The following is a 16,803-nucleotide window of genomic DNA, read 5'->3' as shown; positions in this document are numbered from 1 at the left end:
AACTCCTCGCTATGCAGCCTCCTGATGAGTTGTGGCTGAATCTTCCCTATTAGCACCTTCAATGGGCACTATGTATTTCTTGAATTGCTTCGTGGGGACGTTGTGTGAGAAAAGGTAGTCCAGCTCTTCGTATCCACGGTCTTTGGTCTACGCAGGAATTCGCTTGGTCAGCCAAACAAACATTACCCCCAAAAGAAGAACGTCGGTAGTCTTTCTTTGTTTTTCAAGAATCCATCAGGGCAAAGTAAAAAAATATTTCACAACTCACCTCAGGCAACCGAAAATAACTCCAAATGAGCGAAAAGACCGAAATTCCAGCAAACAAAAATTCCATCTTCGCTCCCGCATTAATCGCTCCCGGATTCAGGAGATAGGGTCCCAAGATCGTCTGCACGAGATATGTCATTCCCTGAAACGTCGCCGTCAGAGACAAAGTCTTGGCTCGAAGTTTCGTCGAAGGCAAATCCGACGAGATGATGAAGCCCAGGGGACCAATGGTCAACGCATACGTCAGCTGCATCGAAATGAGGAGTCCCGATTGTGCCCACGCATAGGATGCATTGGTTTTGTAGTCGGGTGTGAAACACAAGGGAGCTACGATCCAGAGGATGACCTGCGCGTAGCAGAGGCTGAAAATCCAACAGGTTCGTCGGCCGAACCAGGTCAGGGGGAAGACGCAGAGGAGGGATCCGATCAGGTTCATGCTCATGAGACCGATGGACATGTTGAAAGCGTTTTCGGGCGACAGACCCACTTGTTCGAAGAGGTAGGTGGCGAAACCGACGGGGTTCCCAGAGAAGTTTTGGATGATGAAGAGCATGGAGCAGATTTCGAGACGTCGTCGATTTCCATTGTGTGCGGAGAAGCAATCCCAGTAGGTGGCTCCGGTTTCTAATTCTTGTTCGTAGAGATCGGTCTGGACCATCATGGCGATGGTATTCTCGTTGTCTTTCCACATGTCTGGACTCGTGAGACCGTCCAGTGCCTTTTTGGCGTCGTCGAGTCGACCCTTGCGAATGAGCCACCAGGGACTCTCGGGACACCAGATGAGTCCGAAGAGCAGAATCGCAGGCCATGCCCACTGGATCATGTAAGGGGTGCGCCAGGCCCAGTCACTGTCCCAATTGACAAAGGCGCGAGTGATGCCCGTCTGCAAGAGCTGGCCAATCACATATGACAAATTTGCAGTGCCCGTCATGAAATATCGCAGGCGTAGAGGCAAGACCTCACTCGCGTAGGCGGGTGCCATGACATGATATCCGCCCCATATGATACCTTGCAAGTACATGGAAGCCGTCAAGATTGTTCGGTTCGGCGCGAATACTTGCATGAAAACGAGTCCAGAAGTGATGAGGAGATACATCGATAAGGTCTTTTTGCGTCCAAAGCGGTCCATGGGAATAGCGCAAGCCCAGGCGCCAACAACTTGGCCTACGATCGCTCCCATTCCCATTCCCACTTGCCATTGAGCGGGAACTTGGAAGCCCGCCTTGTAGGGTTCTCCAAAGCGCTTTTGGAACGCTGGGAGAGCAAAAAAGTTGCCGGTGATTTCAATATCGTAGGCTCGCATAACGACGCAGAGAGAAACGAACATGGACCATGCTGATGCTTTCCAGTATTTTCGTAGAGCTTGAAGAAGAGGCATTTCGTGCTCGAGCAATGTAGCTTGTGCTGCCTTTCGTGCGTTGACTGCTTCGGCTTTGTGAAGGTTGTCGCCATCGTGAATATCTCCTGCTTTGACTTCGACAAACTGCACCTCTGGCTTCTTCTTCTTCTCGCCGTCGTCGCTTGGGCGGTGCTCCGACTTTTCCATAGCTGGCTTGCTTTCACCGTTTCACGCAACAAGTTGCAGGATTCCCGATGCATCGTCTTGCAGAAGCACCGTCTGAGAGCCGACTATATGCATTCCCTGTGCAGTGGGGAACCCCAGCCTGAATTGACTTTGTGGAGTAGACCATACATCCCCGGACTTTCCCACGAGGTTGTCTGCCGCGCTTCGAGGAGCGACCACGATCACCTTTGCCGAAGTATCATAGCTTGCCTGCCCTGGTGCATGGAATGTATATTCAGCATGCAAATTGCGCCCTCGCTGTTGATATATACCGAAGAAAGTCGGTTGACCCACCAATCGCAGTTGCTTCTATTTCGTCCGTTGCATGCTATCGGGCACATGTCGACAGTGCACAAGCTAGAGACCAATTAATTCCCTCGTCAGCTGAGACAGTATCATAATGGTCGTTGCACGTTCTGCAAGGTAGGGGGGTTCAGGTCAAATGAGTGCAAGACAGCATGAAAGAATCTACCCAAATCTGTGGAGATGGTAACATTTGTCGGTCTGCTAGATGAGTAACATGCCCTTCGTATATCGATGGGGGCTCAGAGTAGTAACGAATCGCTTCAAGCCCCGACGGCCTCGCCGTGTAGGTGTCCTTCCTCATACCTCATCTATGAGCCAAGATTGAGATCCCATGCCCAGGTATCACATTATCAGGATTTGTCGCATCGAGCCTGCGTTGGAGTCATAATGATGCGTGTAAAACGAGTCCAGCCGCTGCGCAAATCATGTAAAGGCAGTGCGTGCACGAGGCGGCAGTCAGGTGCGCTGTAGTCGATGCCCGGACTGTTCCATGTGGCTTCAAGAGACCTGCGAACGACGAGCTGGGCACTCCTCGAGCACTGCAGGTCTTTCTAAGTCACGTTACGATCCAGTAGACAGATCACGTCACCAGACTGAAGAGATGATGCAGCGGGATTGGTCAGAGATTGACGCAGGTCTCGACGGACCACCAATAGCTCCTGAAAGGTCAAGAGGAGTGCGACTTTTGATGTTTCGATTCCCAGCAAAGTACACTCTGCTTCAGAGAGATTGTGCTCAAGCCATTCGCCGGCGGCAAGAGACCTGTTTGGGATCCGGCTTGGAACACCATGCAGCCCATGTTGTTCGTTGCCTGATTGCCTCGGCATGACTTGATATGCAGCCACGCTGAGTATGCAGACGGTGCATGTGGCGTGAATCATACAGTTCCAGCAGTCAAGCCGTAGTCCAGTGCCTGTCTCGGGTCCTTTATATAATCGATGCTGGATATGCTTAGTTCCCTCGTCTCATATTGAACGGACAGGATCCTGCCGCCAAGTTAACATAGCTCGTTCCTGTAACATCCTTCACGTCTTTGGATTCCATGTGATGGCGCTCAAATCTGGACTCTTTGAGGTCATCCGCGCGAGGTCAGTCAGCAATCTAAGCTGATTTTCCCTTTCCACATATCACATCTCCCCTCTCAGTCGACCTCAAAGACATCCGTCAGATCTTCAATAATGGGAAGAATCGGAGCCAACTTATTCACGTCTCGAAACGCCTCGGGCACATTTTCCCTCATACCCTTCAACTTTTCCGCCACCACCTCATATTTCTCCTCCTTGCTCGTATACTGCCGGATAATCTTCTTCGTGCTGTGTTCTACGTAGACTCTCGTATCTCTGATGCGAACAATCACGCCATCCAACCTCAAGAAATACCGACTCAGTATCAAAAGTCGCTCCGGCATCATCCGAACTTTGATGTTGAGTAGGGCAATCCCGTTATCTGCCAACTCGTCTTCATACAGATCCACCGTGTCAAAGAACTGGATTGGGTCCTGGCGTGATAGCAGATCTGTTCGAATAGGATCTGTTTGCTGGTCGCTCTCCTTCCAGGCAATGACCGCAGCATCTTCCACTTGTCCTTTGCCCTGATGCGGATGACCATAAGAGCTCGTCCCCTTGTAGTCGGTACTATAACTCCAGTCAAACGGTTTCACCACCTCCTTGACCTCGTCGGCCTGGTTCTTCCTCGTCTCCTTCCACTCGTCTGCTACGGCGACCTGCAACATGCCCTCTTCGGTTTTGCTGACGCGGTCCATTGCATCGCGGGCGTTGAAGGAGAGGGTGAAGTGGGAGGGATTGTGAGTGAGAGAGACGAAGTTGTCGCCAAATATCATTTCGGGAATGGGAATGCCGATGTCCTGGTGGAGTTGTTCGATAGGGCCGGCTTTGAGGATGGGTTGTTTGCGGGTGCTGAGGGTCCAGACGCCGTTGGGGGAGGTGGAAGAGAAGGTGCCGTAGTTGGGGGCCATGTTGCCCTTTTGCCCCGTCTCTTTTGTCTCTCTCTTCGAAAGCTTCGTTGGCGTCGCGGTGGAGGTGAGAGGCGGTGATTGTCCGACGAGGCTGAAGTGGAAAGTCTTGGCAGATATTCTTGTAGATCAGTCATGGTATCGCCGGTAAAGCCGGTTGCCATGCTGGCCAATCGCTTGTTTGGATGTGTTGATCTGGCTTCGTACTGCAATACGACCTGGCCCATCATATTCTGTCTCTCAGAGAACATTCATTGACGACATCGTCACAGCACACCACATACATACCTACTCACATACTCACGCTATTGAAAACAATGGCGGACATACTGGAGAAGCGGCTCGAGGCCATCTCCATCCAAGAAGAGAACCGCGATCCCAATGCGCCTTTTCAGCACAAGTCCAAGGTACATACCTAGACCTACCACTGCCACTCATATGCTATGGCATCGTCTCGTCTCTGACACGGCATACAGCAGAGCGCACTCTCCTCCTCACTTACCCTCACGAGCCTCAGTGCCGCCGCTCAACAGGCCCGCATGAAACTGCCTCTCCAAAAACTACAGTCCAACGCCGCCAGCCAACAAAAACCCTCGCTCCAGCCCATCCACAATACCAAAATCACTCTCCCTTCACAGTCCGCCCAGCGCGTATCCGCCGAGTCACGCCCCTCCGACCCCGAGCCTCTCTCCGTACCCATCGTCGAGCCCTCCCGACCCAAACAATTCCACCTCGGCATGTTCGAAATCGGCAAACCGCTAGGAAAAGGCAAATTCGGCCGTGTATACCTCGCGCGCGAGCGCACCACAGGCTTCGTATGTGCGCTCAAAGTCCTCCACAAATCCGAACTCTCGGCGGGCAAGGTGGAAAAACAGGTGCGGCGAGAGATCGAAATCCAATCCAATCTCGCCCACCCCAACATCCTCCGCTTGTACGGCCACTTCCACGACACCAAACGCATCTTCCTCATTTTGGAATTCGCCGGCAAGGGAGAATTGTACAAACATTTGAGAAAAGCGCAGAGGTTTCCCGAATGGCAGGCCGCACAGTATATTGCGCAAATGGCGAGTGCCTTGAAATATTTGCATAAAAAACATGTCATGCATCGGGATATTAAGCCCGAGAATATTCTCGTGGGCTTGCATGGGGAGATCAAAATCAGTGATTTTGGCTGGAGTGTGCATGCGCCGAATAACCGGAGGAAGACAATGTGTGGGACGTTGGATTACTTGCCTCCGGAGATGATCAAGCCCGGGAGAGACGAGAATTGGTATGATGAGAAAGTGGATCTGTGGAGTTTGGGCGTTCTCACATATGAGTTTTTGGTGGGAGAAGCACCGTTTGAGGATACACCTGTCATGACCCAGAGGAGGATTGCGAGGTGTGAGATGACCGTTCCGGGGTTTGTATCTGCCGAGGCCAAGGATTTGATCAAGCGGTTACTGGTGCTCGATCCGGATAAGAGGATCGGTTTAGAGGAAGTGGAACAACATCCGTGGATATTGAAGCATTGCGTCAAGGGTGAGAGACATTATCAGAGGACGAGTGGTGGGAGGAAGGATTGATATCAGATGGTTAATGGAAGTGGAAAGATAAATGATACACGACAGTTTCTCACATGCGTGCTTTGGGATTAATTGAGATGATGGCGCCTATGCATGGGACAGATGGATCTGATATAATGAGCACCAGCACCGGCGTTGGGAGGCATAGCACCAAATTCGACTGCTTCGATTATGCATCCAATGTAGGTATATTGTGTTGAATGCTTAGGTATGCAAAAATTTCTTTGCAATCAGAGGACTCGAGCTTCATCTCTGGCCGTCCCGTCTGCATATGTCTGTCGTCTTCCACCAATAAGAGCATTTCGCCGCAGCAGCTTATTCGGATGACCTATGAAGAGGTAGCGAGGCACCATGAGATGCAGAGCTTTCTTGCCGTTCACCTCAGACATTAGAATAAAGACTGATCCCAAGCGATTTGGCTCGTAGGTAGTACCTTAGCATCTTCTTGGCGACTCGGCGTGGGATTCCTCGGGAGCGGGCCGACCTCCGAACTGCGAGGTGAAGTGAAGCTCGACTTCCAAACTTTCGTTTACCTACCTCCTACTCTATAACCATACCTTGTAATTGAGGACAAGCTATTCTGATCCTCCCAAGTCGCCCGCCATGACATCTTCATCAGCAACAATGCCCATCAACCCCGCCCCCTCCTCCGCCTCCTCCTCATCCCCCTCCACCGAAGACAAACAAACCTATCTCACATGGTCCAACTTCTTCTCCATCCTCACCAACACCTCCACGCCCGAAGTCCGCTCCGCCTACTTCGCCGAACGCGACCTCCGCAACGAATCCCGCGACATCGCGCGCGCCGAAGCAGACGTCAAATGGCTCTTCAAAGCCTCCCCAATCATCACCTTTCTCCAACACCAAATCAACCTCCTCGGCCCCGCCAACGGCGCCGCAGCCATCGGGCCCCACAACGTCCGATGCAGACGCTGCACGACCCAACAATCCGGCGGCTTCAGCATCGACCACGGGATTTTATTATGCGCCAACCATTTCCGCAATCGCGGACATTTGGAAGACACGCTCGCGCACGAAATGGTACACGCGTACGATCATTTGCGCTTTAAACTCGATCCCTTGGATTTGCGACATGCGGCGTGCATGGAAATTCGCGCGAGCATGTTGAGTGGGGAGTGTCGGTTCACGAGAGAGTTTCTCACGAGGCATCAGTGGGGGAATTTTACGCAGCAGTTGCAGGAATGTGTGCGGAGGAGGGCCGCGTTGAGTGTGGCGGCGAGGCCGGCGTGTAAGGATGATGTGCAGGCGGTGAGGGTGGTGAATGAGGTGTGGGATAGTTGTTTCAATGATACGAGGCCGTTTGATGAGATTTATAAGTGAGGGAGAGGAGGAGGAGGAAGAAGAGGGAATGAGTTCCTGAATAGGAGGAGATGTGGGATTCAGAATCTGCGTATGATATACACTCTACAGGATTGAGAGGTCATCACATGGGGGGAATGTGCTCAACGCGCGTGCTCAAATTGGCACATCATCCTGCGGGAGTAGCAGCCAGTCCGGCAGTAAAGACAACTGTGAACCACCCTGCGAGCACGCAGTCTGTAAGGCGCGATACTTTTCTGCAGTGGCCAGATGTGAACAAGGCTAGCGATGAAGCAAGCCATGCTATGGACAACCCCAGTCTCACGAGTCGAGGTCTAGATTTCGGGACAAGCCTAACTACATACTCTCCACGAAACTGTAGAGGCAGAATCTGTGGTAGACGTATGCGTAGAGAGAAAGAAGTCGAAAGTGTACCTGTAAGGCACAAGGAGCGTTGAAGAATTGAAGAAGGCAGAATTAGGGAGTTAGGGGTCAGGTAGCAATAGACGGACAAACAGACGGACGGACAGACAGACAACTAGAACGCTGAGCTAGCCTACTATACAGCCCAACCCCCAAGCCTACCTATCTACCTGACCTTGTGTACCGTTCATATATATGCCGACCAGCATTCAAATAAGATGAGAAAAAAAAAGCTATAGCCCAAAACCCATTAGTACACAAGCATGAAGAAGACGATCCAAAGGTACCTATACCTAGGTACTGTAGGTATAGAAGCAACACGATGAGGTACTTGGTATAGGTAGGTAGTTGAGATAATGGCCTATCTTTTCCTTCCCCCGGCCTACTTGCATAAGGTATGAATGATATGCCTATGCCTATGCCTATGCAGCTCATCCCATCCATTGGCATCCATCCATTTCATCTACAGTATCTATCGTTGAACGCACACACCCCTGCAAGGATCAAACCCCCCCAGCGCCCGCACCCAACCAGGCAATCCGATCATCCATGTAATGGTTACTGATATCTAACCCTAGATAAGGCCATGAAAGCTCAGCAATTCACAGTTGCTCCAAAGAAATCTTACAGTATACGATCAACTCTATCTATCTTTGCGAAGAAACCGCCTACGGCCGTCGGCGTAGGCATTAGGCATTAATACAACTTGACTTTTCCCGGATACCTGGTTACAGTCATTGAAGAGATAGACAGATGTTGTTATGATTATAATTATAATGTTTGCATTTTGCGGCTGGCATTCACGGCATTCATCCATCTACCTACCCTTCCATTAAACACCCTTTCTCCCCTCTCTATCTCGTGCTTGACCAGTCCAAACTGTTCCCACCACCATCCCCGCCAACCATGGCACCTCCATACACAGCAGACGTCGTCCCCGGCACAGTTCACCTGGTCGACCTAGGCGATCACGAAAGTCATGGAAGACACGCCGGAAACCGACCCGACATCGTTCTCGTTCCCCAACCCAGCAAAGACCCCGAGGATCCCTTGAATTGGTCACAAAAGAGGAAGTTCTGGTCGTTGGCCATGGTGCTAGTCTATACACTGGGAGTCGGCATTCCCACCACATTACACTACTCCGTCATCGCCGACATCACGCGCGATACGGGGATTTCGACGGCAGATCTGGTGCAGGGCAATGGAGTCATGTTTCTGTTCTTGGGCTGGGCCTGTCTCTTTTGGCAGGCGATTGCGACGGGATATGGCAGACGGGGCATCTATTTGGTTTCCGTCTTGTTTACCATCCCCATAATGGTGTGGACTGCACACTCGACGTCGGCGGGAACGTGGTATGCGCACCGTGTCATCATTGGAATTGTCTGCGCGCCCATCGAGGCGTTGCCGGAAATTTCAATCTCAGATGTCTTCTTCGCGCATGACAGAGGCACCTGGATGTCGACCTACGTCCTAACTCTGTTTGGATCCAACTTCATCGCGCCATTGATCGCAGGATGGATGGACGACGGTCTTGGCTGGCGGCCGACCATGTACGCGGGTGCGATCATTGCTTCAGTAGCATTGGTCATTCTCTTCTTTGGAATGGAGGAGACGATGTATTTCCGCAACACGGTCGAGGGCGTTGAGGTGCAGTCCCCCGCTGACAGTGTTCCTGACTTGGCCCTGAGCAGCGAGGAGAAGGCCAATCATGTACAATCTACGATCACGACGCCTAGCAATGCGTCAGAGAAGGAACATGGATCTCCACCAACCTTCCCAGAACCACGATCTTATGTATCGAAGCTAGTCTGGTTCCGAAGGGTGCCTGGGAGTCCCTCTTGGAAGCAGATGTTCGTCATGATGTACCGACCGCTCCTCATCATCGTCCGCTTTCCCAACGTTGCCTGGGCAGGATTTATCTACGGCATCAACTTGTCCTGGTACAATGTGCTGAATGGTACAGCCAGTCCAGTACTCAGTGCGAGCCCTTATAATTGGCGAGCTGCTCTCGTTGGATGCATTTACGTGGGACCATTGATAGGCGCCATCTTCGGCTGCTTGTGGTCTGGTTTCTTTTCTGACCGGGTGGCGCTCTATTTCGCAAGGCGAAACAATGGAATTCGAGAGCCCGAGCATCGACTATATCCTCTAGCCATGGCTGGTGTGTTCTCTGCAGCGGGTCTGATCACTTGGGGTGTCGGCGCCGCCCATGGCATCCACTGGAGCGGACTGGCATTCGGACTTGGCATGATGGTGTTCGGCGTGGTCGTTGGAGGTGGCATCGGTCTTTCTTATGCCATTGATTGCTTCAAAGAGATCAGCCTCGAAAGCATGGCCAGTGTCATCATCATCCGCAACACTATTGGATTCGGCTTCAGCTACGCAATTACTCCATGGTATACCAGTAAGTTCATCATGTATCCGATCCGGTCTGAAAGATATGCTGACTTCTGCCATCAGACATGGGCCTTCAGAACTGCTTCATACTCGCTGGGTTTCTGGCACTGATTTGTATGGGTACGTTTGTCTTGTTGGTTTGGAAAGGCAAAGATCTGCGGCGAGGTTCTGCGAAGACGTACTGGAAGTACGTCGAGTCCAGTGTCGGCGGCCACTAGGACTCATCCACTCAGTGCCAAAGTCAGTCTGTCCTTCTGGTAGCCAGCGACGACAACCACGAATAAATTTCTTCAAAGCAGCGCCATTCTTTCGATTCTAGCTAGCAGTGCATCAGCACGATATTATCTCGTTGCGTGCCCTAGAAATCGCCGGTCACTCCACGTCGGTCATATACTGATTGCCTTGCCAATCGACTCATGAGCTATACTCTGTCAGCATTTGGACGTGTCCATGGAAGACTACAGTGCGTGCAAGTGGAACACTACGGTTGCTCGGTATCAGAGAGAAGATTAGACTGTCGACAGTAGCCAGTGCGAGTCCGACAGCGGATAAGTACCGAAGCCAAATCCAGAATAGGTAATCCGCCCAGCTTTCAGTCTAAGGATGACTGGTTTTCTCATCATGTGAAGGGGCTGTGCAAGTTGGAGAATGATGAGCACGTACCACTGGCATTGACGAATACTTCAATGCTTCTTTCCCGGTCAATGGTCAATAGTCCAGCTCGACGGTCTCTTCCTGCTGGTTGTCCATTTCCCGTGCCAAGCGGCGGTGCGTGACCGATCCTTCGATGGGGTCATGATCGTGAATGTAGCCTTCCCATTGGCGCTTGTGTCGTTGGTCATACGGCACTTCTTGGGCCCGCTTGCGCTTCTTTGGGTCGCTCGAGATTGAATTTGTTTCGCTTCGACCGCTGTGTGAAGGTTTTCGCTCTATTCGCTCTATTGGTACAGTCGGTGCTGATGCATGTATTTGCTGCTTACGCTGCACAGTGGCATATTGCAGCAGCTCGTCTTCAAGACTGGAAACGTCTGAAGCCGGCGATGCCGCACCGGCGCTCTGTCCTTCGAGGTCTTCTTGGTACTGCGACTCCTGATCTCGCTTCATCTGCCACAATTCCTTGCGTCGAAAGACAGCAATCTGCTCATCGGTGAGAGTGCGCTTGACGCCATCATCATAGTATCCCAGACCATCGTCCTCTTGCTCATATTCCGGCTCGAAATTGAGCGCCTGGTCACGATCCACAAACCACTCATTCGGCTTCGTGTCATCGCCAAAGTGGGCGAGCTGGAAAGACAGGAGATGATGCTTACCTGCAGTCAGTACCTACCTGTCGCTTCTTCATCATGGAGGAAACTCGTATTACCTCTGTGATTTGGGGCAGCGTCTTGATGAGTTTGTTGCGTGCCTTTCTTGCGCGCTTTCTCTCGTTGATGACGGCCTTCCGGGCAGCCTTTTCTGCAGCTGATGCCCGCGAGTTTATACCGTGCGGCATGTTGTTGAGGCTGTGGTGCAGTGAGAGCAGTGGAGGATGGAAGGTGGAAGGTGGCAGGTGGAAGGTGGAAGTTGTTGTTCGAGGGGTGCGCCTGGGCGGTAGCGCGAGTCATGTGTCTCTATCTGCCAAGCCTTCACAGTAGGCTAGTCCTACTCTATGACGACGCTGGCTTTTGCTACACGTCCCTCTAGAGAATGCTTTGTACTATAATACACCGACCGCCTCCTGCTGTCGGGCTTTGGGGCCTCTGGTGTCCCCGTTAGATTTCCAATAACAAAAGTAGTACTTCTGGTACTTTACAGTAGTTTCATCTACACAGGAATCAGGAAAAGGGACAGCAGTCCAAAAGGGATTCGCCAATATGCCCACTCACGCAGCAGTCCACGTGTTGGACAACTACTACCTGGCCATCACTCTCCTCGTCACCGTGGCCTACCAGCTCATCGGCTTCGCTTTTGCATTCTCCTTCAAGTTCGACAAGCTCACCGACTTCATGGGCGGCAGCAACTTCGTCCTCCTGGGAATTCTCACCTTGGCACTGTCCGGCACCACCAATGCTCGTCAAATCATCACAAGTTTAATGCTCATGCTCTGGGCCACACGACTCTCGGGCTTCCTCCTCTTCCGCATCTTGAAGACGGGGAAAGATGACCGATTCGACGACAAGCGGGACAAGTTTTTCTCCTTTTTGGGCTTCTGGGTGTTTCAGATGATCTGGGTCTGGACGGTGTCGATGCCCGTCACGATTTTGAACAGCCCGAACGTACGGCAGTATCCGCAGCCGAGCTTTGGCAAGGCGACGGATATCTTTGCCATTATCTGGTTTGTGCTGCATTTCGGTCTCGAGGCTGTGAGTGATGTCCAGAAGTACCGATTCAAGCAAGGGCCTGGCAAAGAGCCGGGTGCAGTGTGCGACACTGGTTTTTGGAAATACAGTCGTCATCCCAATTACTTTGCAGAGATTATGGTGCAAGTGTGTAAGTTTGTTCTGCCGCTCAACAATGCCGCATTGAAAAATACGCTAACACGCACACAGCCATCTACATCATCGCCGTGACTCCAGCATCTTACGGCACGATTCCCTCTGGCTCCGGTGCATATGCCGCTCTGTACGCTTCCTGCGTGGGTTTCATTCTCCTCACCGTCTTACTCATGTTCGTCTCGGGCCTTACTCTCCAGGAGCGGCCTGGCGCGAAGAAGCGTTATGAGAAGGGAACGGGATGGCACGCGTATGAGAAGTACCTCCACGACACCAGCATCATGTTCCCCATGCCTCCGGCGATCTGGAGAAAATTACCCGTCTTCGTCAAGAGAACCGTCGGCCTCGAATTTCCTATATATGTGTTTGACCCTGCGAAGCATGCGGACAAAGATGCCGTCAGGGAGAGTCAAGCCGAGGAGGGACGATCCGAGAGCAATGGCGGTGGCGGTGGAGGAAATAGACAAAGTACTGAGCCGCTGAACTGAACTGGAAAAGGCCTAACGAAAGCTATGACATTTGAGCGTTGTATCATGCATGACCTGGACGCGATTGTCCATATAGATTTGATGATATATTGTACGATCAGGGAAGAATTTACCTCTAATACCACACCATTAATCACTCACATCAAGTATGATCATCGCTATATTATGGGAAAGAGGGAGAAAAAAGAATTACTTCACATCACGGATGCAACAGCAAGATGTCAAACGAGCGTTCAATTATTTCAGCACATCTCCATACTAGAAAGAAGTACCTAGTACATCCCTCTCCATCCGGTAGGGTTCAAAACCTAAACCTCGCAACCGCAAGGACTTGCAACGCGTCCAGTCCCAACTCCTCCAACTCCTTCAATTCCCTCCTCTGAGCCTGCCTGGCCTCAAAAATTCCCGTACAGAGGTGTCCAAAGACACTGGACCCACACACGCAGGTCCACATCATAGTTCCCGACGGGCTGCTGCTAGAAACGTCCACCAGAAACCGAATCAACGCTTTGCTTTTGTATGGAACAGGAGATGGGCAAGAGAGGTAGCAAAAGAGAGTAAGGTTGAGCTCACTTCAACTTGTCTTTCAAACTCTCCTTCATCTCCTGCACCATCTGTTCCGACCAAGGCTTGATGGACTTGCCATCTTTGTCCTTGAAAGTGAGAGCACCCTTGTCGAAGCTCAACACATCCACTCCCGCGTCTTTGCGGCCTTTGGCCACGCCGATCGTCTGCAAGAACTTGTGTGCATCGGTATACAGCGATTTGGCGCACTTCTTGGGATCGCCTTCGGAGAAGACTCCGGTTTCGAAGTGGAGACGGACCAGATTCTTGCATTCGGCCAGGAGACTGAGGGCGTTGCGCGCCGAGGACTTTTGGTAGGTTTTTATGTGTATGTTGACGAGGCGCAGGCGGATGGAGGTTTCGATTTGGGCCATGAAATCCATGACTGCTGAGGTGGATTCGAAGCGGATGGGCCGAGAGTAGAATACTGAAACGGCTTCGCTGTAGATCTAAGAAGGAGAGAAGGTTAGGATATATCACGAGTGAGTATGAGTTGGATGTAGGGGGGCGGATACCTCCTTGTTGACACTGAGAAGTCCGACGCGACTCTTGAACTCAGATGAATACGTCTTGGCATAGATGTCGTTCACGAGACCTTTGCGCTTTCCGTCGAGGCTGATTGCGCTGCCAACTATGCCTTGATTGGCAAAGTAGTACTCGAAGATGATGGCACGGGGATTTTTTGGCAGGCCCAGAAAATCGAACGGCTTTGCTGGACGGATGAGAATCACCTGACAGCCCTCATCGGGCCCTTCTGTGAGCATGAACTAGAGATATAATTAGTACCACGAAGTAGTCCGGATTCTTCGAGGTAACTTACGGTCTTCAGCACCTCAAACTTGTTGGCCGAGTCAAGCTTGACAAGTTTCTCAAAGCCGCCGCCCTTCTTCTTCGCCTCTGCTTGTTGCTCTTCGTTGCCGACACTCACGTCAACTATCGGAGTTTCGGCAGCTTCGTCGCCTTCGTTGAATTTTCCAAGCAGCGCAAACTCGATGGTTTGCGACCGTGGCTTCTGCCGGCTCCTAGGTGTTTTCACCGGCGACTTCATGGGTGTTGCCAATGGCGTCTTTCTCGAAGGAGTCTCATGCTCCTCCTCGTCACCCTCCTCATCTTCGGACTCTGACTCCGATTCTGAAACAGACCTTGCCTGGACCTTCGCCTTTGGCCTCGTTGGCGTCGTTGGGACAGTTTTTCGAGCGGCCGCCTTGGCCTTCTGTTTCCTAGTAAGCGACATTTTGAAGTCAGGACTCAGGAGTGGCGCCAGGACATACCTGTTGGGCACCTTTGGGCGGCATGTTTTCAACGAGTGGTACGTTGGTCGCTAGCAGCAGAAGTCAAGCGCGCGGTAAGAACGAGCGAAAATGTGTTGAAGACGCGCGGAGAATGCTGAAGGCGAAGTGTCTTGTGTGTAGAGGGGAAGACGAAGCTGGAAGCGGCCGTAAACACGTAGAAAACCAGTCACGGAAGCTCAATCCGGAACTAGCCGTAGCATTTTGGCGCATGACGAATCATAGCAACGTTCTCACTGCTGTTTCCCAACGGAGCGGAGCAAGCAAGCCTTCTAGAAGATTACTCCGGTGAAGCAGTATTGACTATGTATTCGCACATAGACAACGTCTCTGCTCACGAAATCGAACGGGCCGCAGACTGCCGAATCTCAGTGCTCTCCTCACAGAAAATCACGTAGCTGACCATTTTTGCAACTCACCGGACTGAAAAGGCATTGTGCTCCAGTTTCCCCATTGTACTTCGTGATACCTACCAAGACTGCATTGAAAGCAGAACAGGAGCATGATCCAAGGCGTTCTGACTCTACATAAATCCGTACGACGGCCGTCTCCACGGTGTTATATCACCATTCTGCTGCTTGGGGTGAAGACCAGAGCATTCTGGTGGATGGCAGTCCAATCAAACCGAGCGGGCTCTTGAATGAGCAACGCGCTTGTGGGAAACGGACCAGCGTGATGATCTTCATCTTCATACGAGTGCTCTTCTTGGTCTTGAAGTGTTTCTTTGCTCGTGATGGCCTCATCCTGCCGCTGCTGTCGAAGCCGTGCGCTTTCTTGTGCTCCGGACTGCCCCTTGCCGTTGGATGCTTTTCATTCACTTGCTCGAGCGACTACGGCTTATTCTCTCGCTTGAGCAATCATAGCTCATTCACTGCCGCAAGCCTTACGCTGTAGCAGCATAAAAGTGTTTACATTGTTATATGCAGAAGAGAGCGTCTAGAAGGCGGGAGAAGTCGTTTGAAAAGTGGGGACTGGCTCTTGGCGCGCTTCCTGGGCTTCACTTTCGAGATGCAGCGCGACGCGTCTACGCTACTTCGACGACCAACACACCACACATCCATCCGCTGCTCACAATGGCTGATCCCGACACCAACGGCACGCCCGTCGTCAACGGCGACGTCGACATGAAAGAGGAGCTGCCCGCAGAAGTATGTCTTACCAACCTCAATTCCGCTTCCATCGTCTAACCACTCCACAGACCACTTTGAATAGCATACAGCAAGTGGCGGACCCGACAGATCCCAATCCCCCTCCACAGTCCATATCAGACAATCCAGCGCCACTGGGCATGTCCGAACACCTTTCGATCATCGCGCCTGGCGTCGCAACTCCTCCCACAGGCGCGACAGCTCGACCAAGCTCAATGCCTCCTCAACCTCTAGCACGACCCGAGAAGCCCGTCGCCCACGGCGGGCCCACGAGACAGTACCTCAACACCAATGTCACGCCACATCTGCTGGAAGGAATGAAGTATCTGGCCGTCTATGAACCAGAGAAGCCGCTCGAATGGCTGGCTAACTTCTTGAAGGAGAGAAGCAAGGAGGTGGAGGGTTGAAGAGCGACAGCTTAGTTCAGATCACGCGACTGGCATCACACAAAGCGTCTCAACAGGCGGTGATTGCATGGCGCTGGCGCTGCACAAACCCGCCCGGCAACGGGGAAGAGCTGTCTTGCGGCGTAACATCCATTGGCTTACAGTATGCTCAACGAGCATTTGCGAGGAATGCAGTAGACAGAAATTTGGAGAAGTGCTCCGATCCTTGGACTCAGAGCTGGGTCTTGGCGAGGGAACAGATGGCCAATGCGACTGGATATGCTTCGATATTGGGCAACTTTCCACGACTACTTGATTGCACGGCTGTTCTCGGTCAAGCACCCGATGCCAAACTTGAGCGCAAATCAACAATTACTGACTTGGGGAACAGCAGATCATACAAAAATGCTGTCAGAGCCCCGGACTCGCAAAGAGAGAATAGCAGAGTCAATATATCTTGGCATCAATGAAGACGATACCTTGAACGTCAGCTCACGCTCCCGCTAATACTGACAGTACCCTTGCTGTAGGTAGGTGCCCCGTAATCCGCAGTCATCCATGCACGTCTGAACGCTGGAACGAATACAACGCAAGATTTTGTCCATCTACTCTCTCTCTCTCTCTCTCTCTCTCTCGCGTCGTC

The 16,803-nt window shown here is 51.8% G+C and overlaps 10 protein-coding genes across 10 annotated transcripts; 6 read left to right on the top strand and 4 right to left on the bottom strand.

Annotated features, from left to right (window-relative positions):
• Positions 1-9: 9 nt before the first annotated feature.
• Positions 10-1,570, bottom strand: SEPMUDRAFT_64712 (general substrate transporter; the record flags this gene model as incomplete). The annotated part of the gene is made up of 2 exons (XM_016909690.1): positions 10-147; positions 269-1,570. 2 exons carry the CDS (start codon positions 1,568-1,570, stop codon positions 10-12), a joined length of 1,440 nt encoding a protein of 479 aa, XP_016761731.1.
• Positions 1,571-2,314: 744 nt separating this feature from the next.
• On the bottom strand, positions 2,315-4,112 carry SEPMUDRAFT_64709 (TIP41-domain-containing protein; the record flags this gene model as incomplete). The annotated part of the gene is made up of 1 exon (XM_016909689.1): positions 2,315-4,112. The coding sequence occupies one exon, from the start codon at positions 4,110-4,112 to the stop codon at positions 3,279-3,281; it is 834 nt and encodes a 277-aa protein (XP_016761730.1). The 3' UTR covers positions 2,315-3,278.
• A 326-nt stretch (positions 4,113-4,438) lies between these two features.
• Positions 4,439-5,823, top strand: SEPMUDRAFT_84618 (kinase-like protein). Its single transcript, XM_016910360.1, has 2 exons — positions 4,439-4,516; positions 4,589-5,823. The coding sequence occupies exon 2, from the start codon at positions 4,649-4,651 to the stop codon at positions 5,672-5,674; it is 1,026 nt and encodes a 341-aa protein (XP_016761729.1). The 5' UTR covers positions 4,439-4,516; positions 4,589-4,648; the 3' UTR covers positions 5,675-5,823.
• A 475-nt stretch (positions 5,824-6,298) lies between these two features.
• Positions 6,299-7,514, top strand: SEPMUDRAFT_64701 (metalloprotease; the record flags this gene model as incomplete). The annotated part of the gene is made up of 1 exon (XM_016909688.1): positions 6,299-7,514. The coding sequence occupies one exon, from the start codon at positions 6,299-6,301 to the stop codon at positions 7,013-7,015; it is 717 nt and encodes a 238-aa protein (XP_016761727.1). The 3' UTR covers positions 7,016-7,514.
• On the top strand, positions 6,317-7,514 carry SEPMUDRAFT_84616 (uncharacterized protein). Its single transcript, XM_016910359.1, has one exon. The coding sequence runs from the start codon at positions 7,066-7,068 to the stop codon at positions 7,450-7,452; it is 387 nt and encodes a 128-aa protein (XP_016761728.1). The 5' UTR covers positions 6,317-7,065; the 3' UTR covers positions 7,453-7,514.
• Positions 7,515-8,210: 696 nt separating this feature from the next.
• On the top strand, positions 8,211-11,145 carry SEPMUDRAFT_84612 (MFS general substrate transporter). Its single transcript, XM_016910358.1, has 2 exons — positions 8,211-9,821; positions 9,878-11,145. Exons 1-2 carry the CDS (start codon positions 8,324-8,326, stop codon positions 10,030-10,032), a joined length of 1,653 nt encoding a protein of 550 aa, XP_016761726.1. The 5' UTR covers positions 8,211-8,323; the 3' UTR covers positions 10,033-11,145.
• Positions 9,794-11,306, bottom strand: SEPMUDRAFT_64695 (uncharacterized protein; the record flags this gene model as incomplete). Its single annotated transcript, XM_016909687.1, has 3 exons — positions 9,794-10,235; positions 10,478-11,119; positions 11,178-11,306. The coding sequence occupies 2 exons, from the start codon at positions 11,304-11,306 to the stop codon at positions 10,523-10,525; spliced, it is 726 nt and encodes a 241-aa protein (XP_016761725.1). The 3' UTR covers positions 9,794-10,235; positions 10,478-10,522.
• Positions 11,307-11,578: 272 nt separating this feature from the next.
• Positions 11,579-12,898, top strand: SEPMUDRAFT_132868 (DUF1295-domain-containing protein). The gene is made up of 2 exons (XM_016902518.1): positions 11,579-12,283; positions 12,343-12,898. The coding sequence occupies exons 1-2, from the start codon at positions 11,668-11,670 to the stop codon at positions 12,771-12,773; spliced, it is 1,047 nt and encodes a 348-aa protein (XP_016761724.1). The 5' UTR covers positions 11,579-11,667; the 3' UTR covers positions 12,774-12,898.
• Positions 12,899-13,249: 351 nt separating this feature from the next.
• Positions 13,250-14,556, bottom strand: SEPMUDRAFT_84605 (uncharacterized protein). The gene is made up of 4 exons (XM_016910357.1): positions 14,476-14,556; positions 14,158-14,427; positions 13,853-14,104; positions 13,250-13,786 (listed from the first exon to the last, which is right to left on the bottom strand). Exons 2-4 carry the CDS (start codon positions 14,383-14,385, stop codon positions 13,343-13,345), a joined length of 924 nt encoding a protein of 307 aa, XP_016761723.1. The 5' UTR covers positions 14,386-14,427; positions 14,476-14,556; the 3' UTR covers positions 13,250-13,342.
• A 1,138-nt stretch (positions 14,557-15,694) lies between these two features.
• Positions 15,695-16,732, top strand: SEPMUDRAFT_163274 (uncharacterized protein). The gene is made up of 2 exons (XM_016908044.1): positions 15,695-15,774; positions 15,825-16,732. Exons 1-2 carry the CDS (start codon positions 15,700-15,702, stop codon positions 16,179-16,181), a joined length of 432 nt encoding a protein of 143 aa, XP_016761722.1. The 5' UTR covers positions 15,695-15,699; the 3' UTR covers positions 16,182-16,732.
• Positions 16,733-16,803: the final 71 nt, after the last annotated feature.

Source organism: Sphaerulina musiva (assembly GCF_000320565.1).
Source record: "Sphaerulina musiva SO2202 unplaced genomic scaffold SEPMUscaffold_4, whole genome shotgun sequence".
In the NCBI taxonomy this organism is placed as follows: Eukaryota; Fungi; Ascomycota; class Dothideomycetes; order Mycosphaerellales; family Mycosphaerellaceae; genus Sphaerulina; species Sphaerulina musiva.
This window is presented reverse-complemented; position numbering and strand designations above follow the sequence as displayed.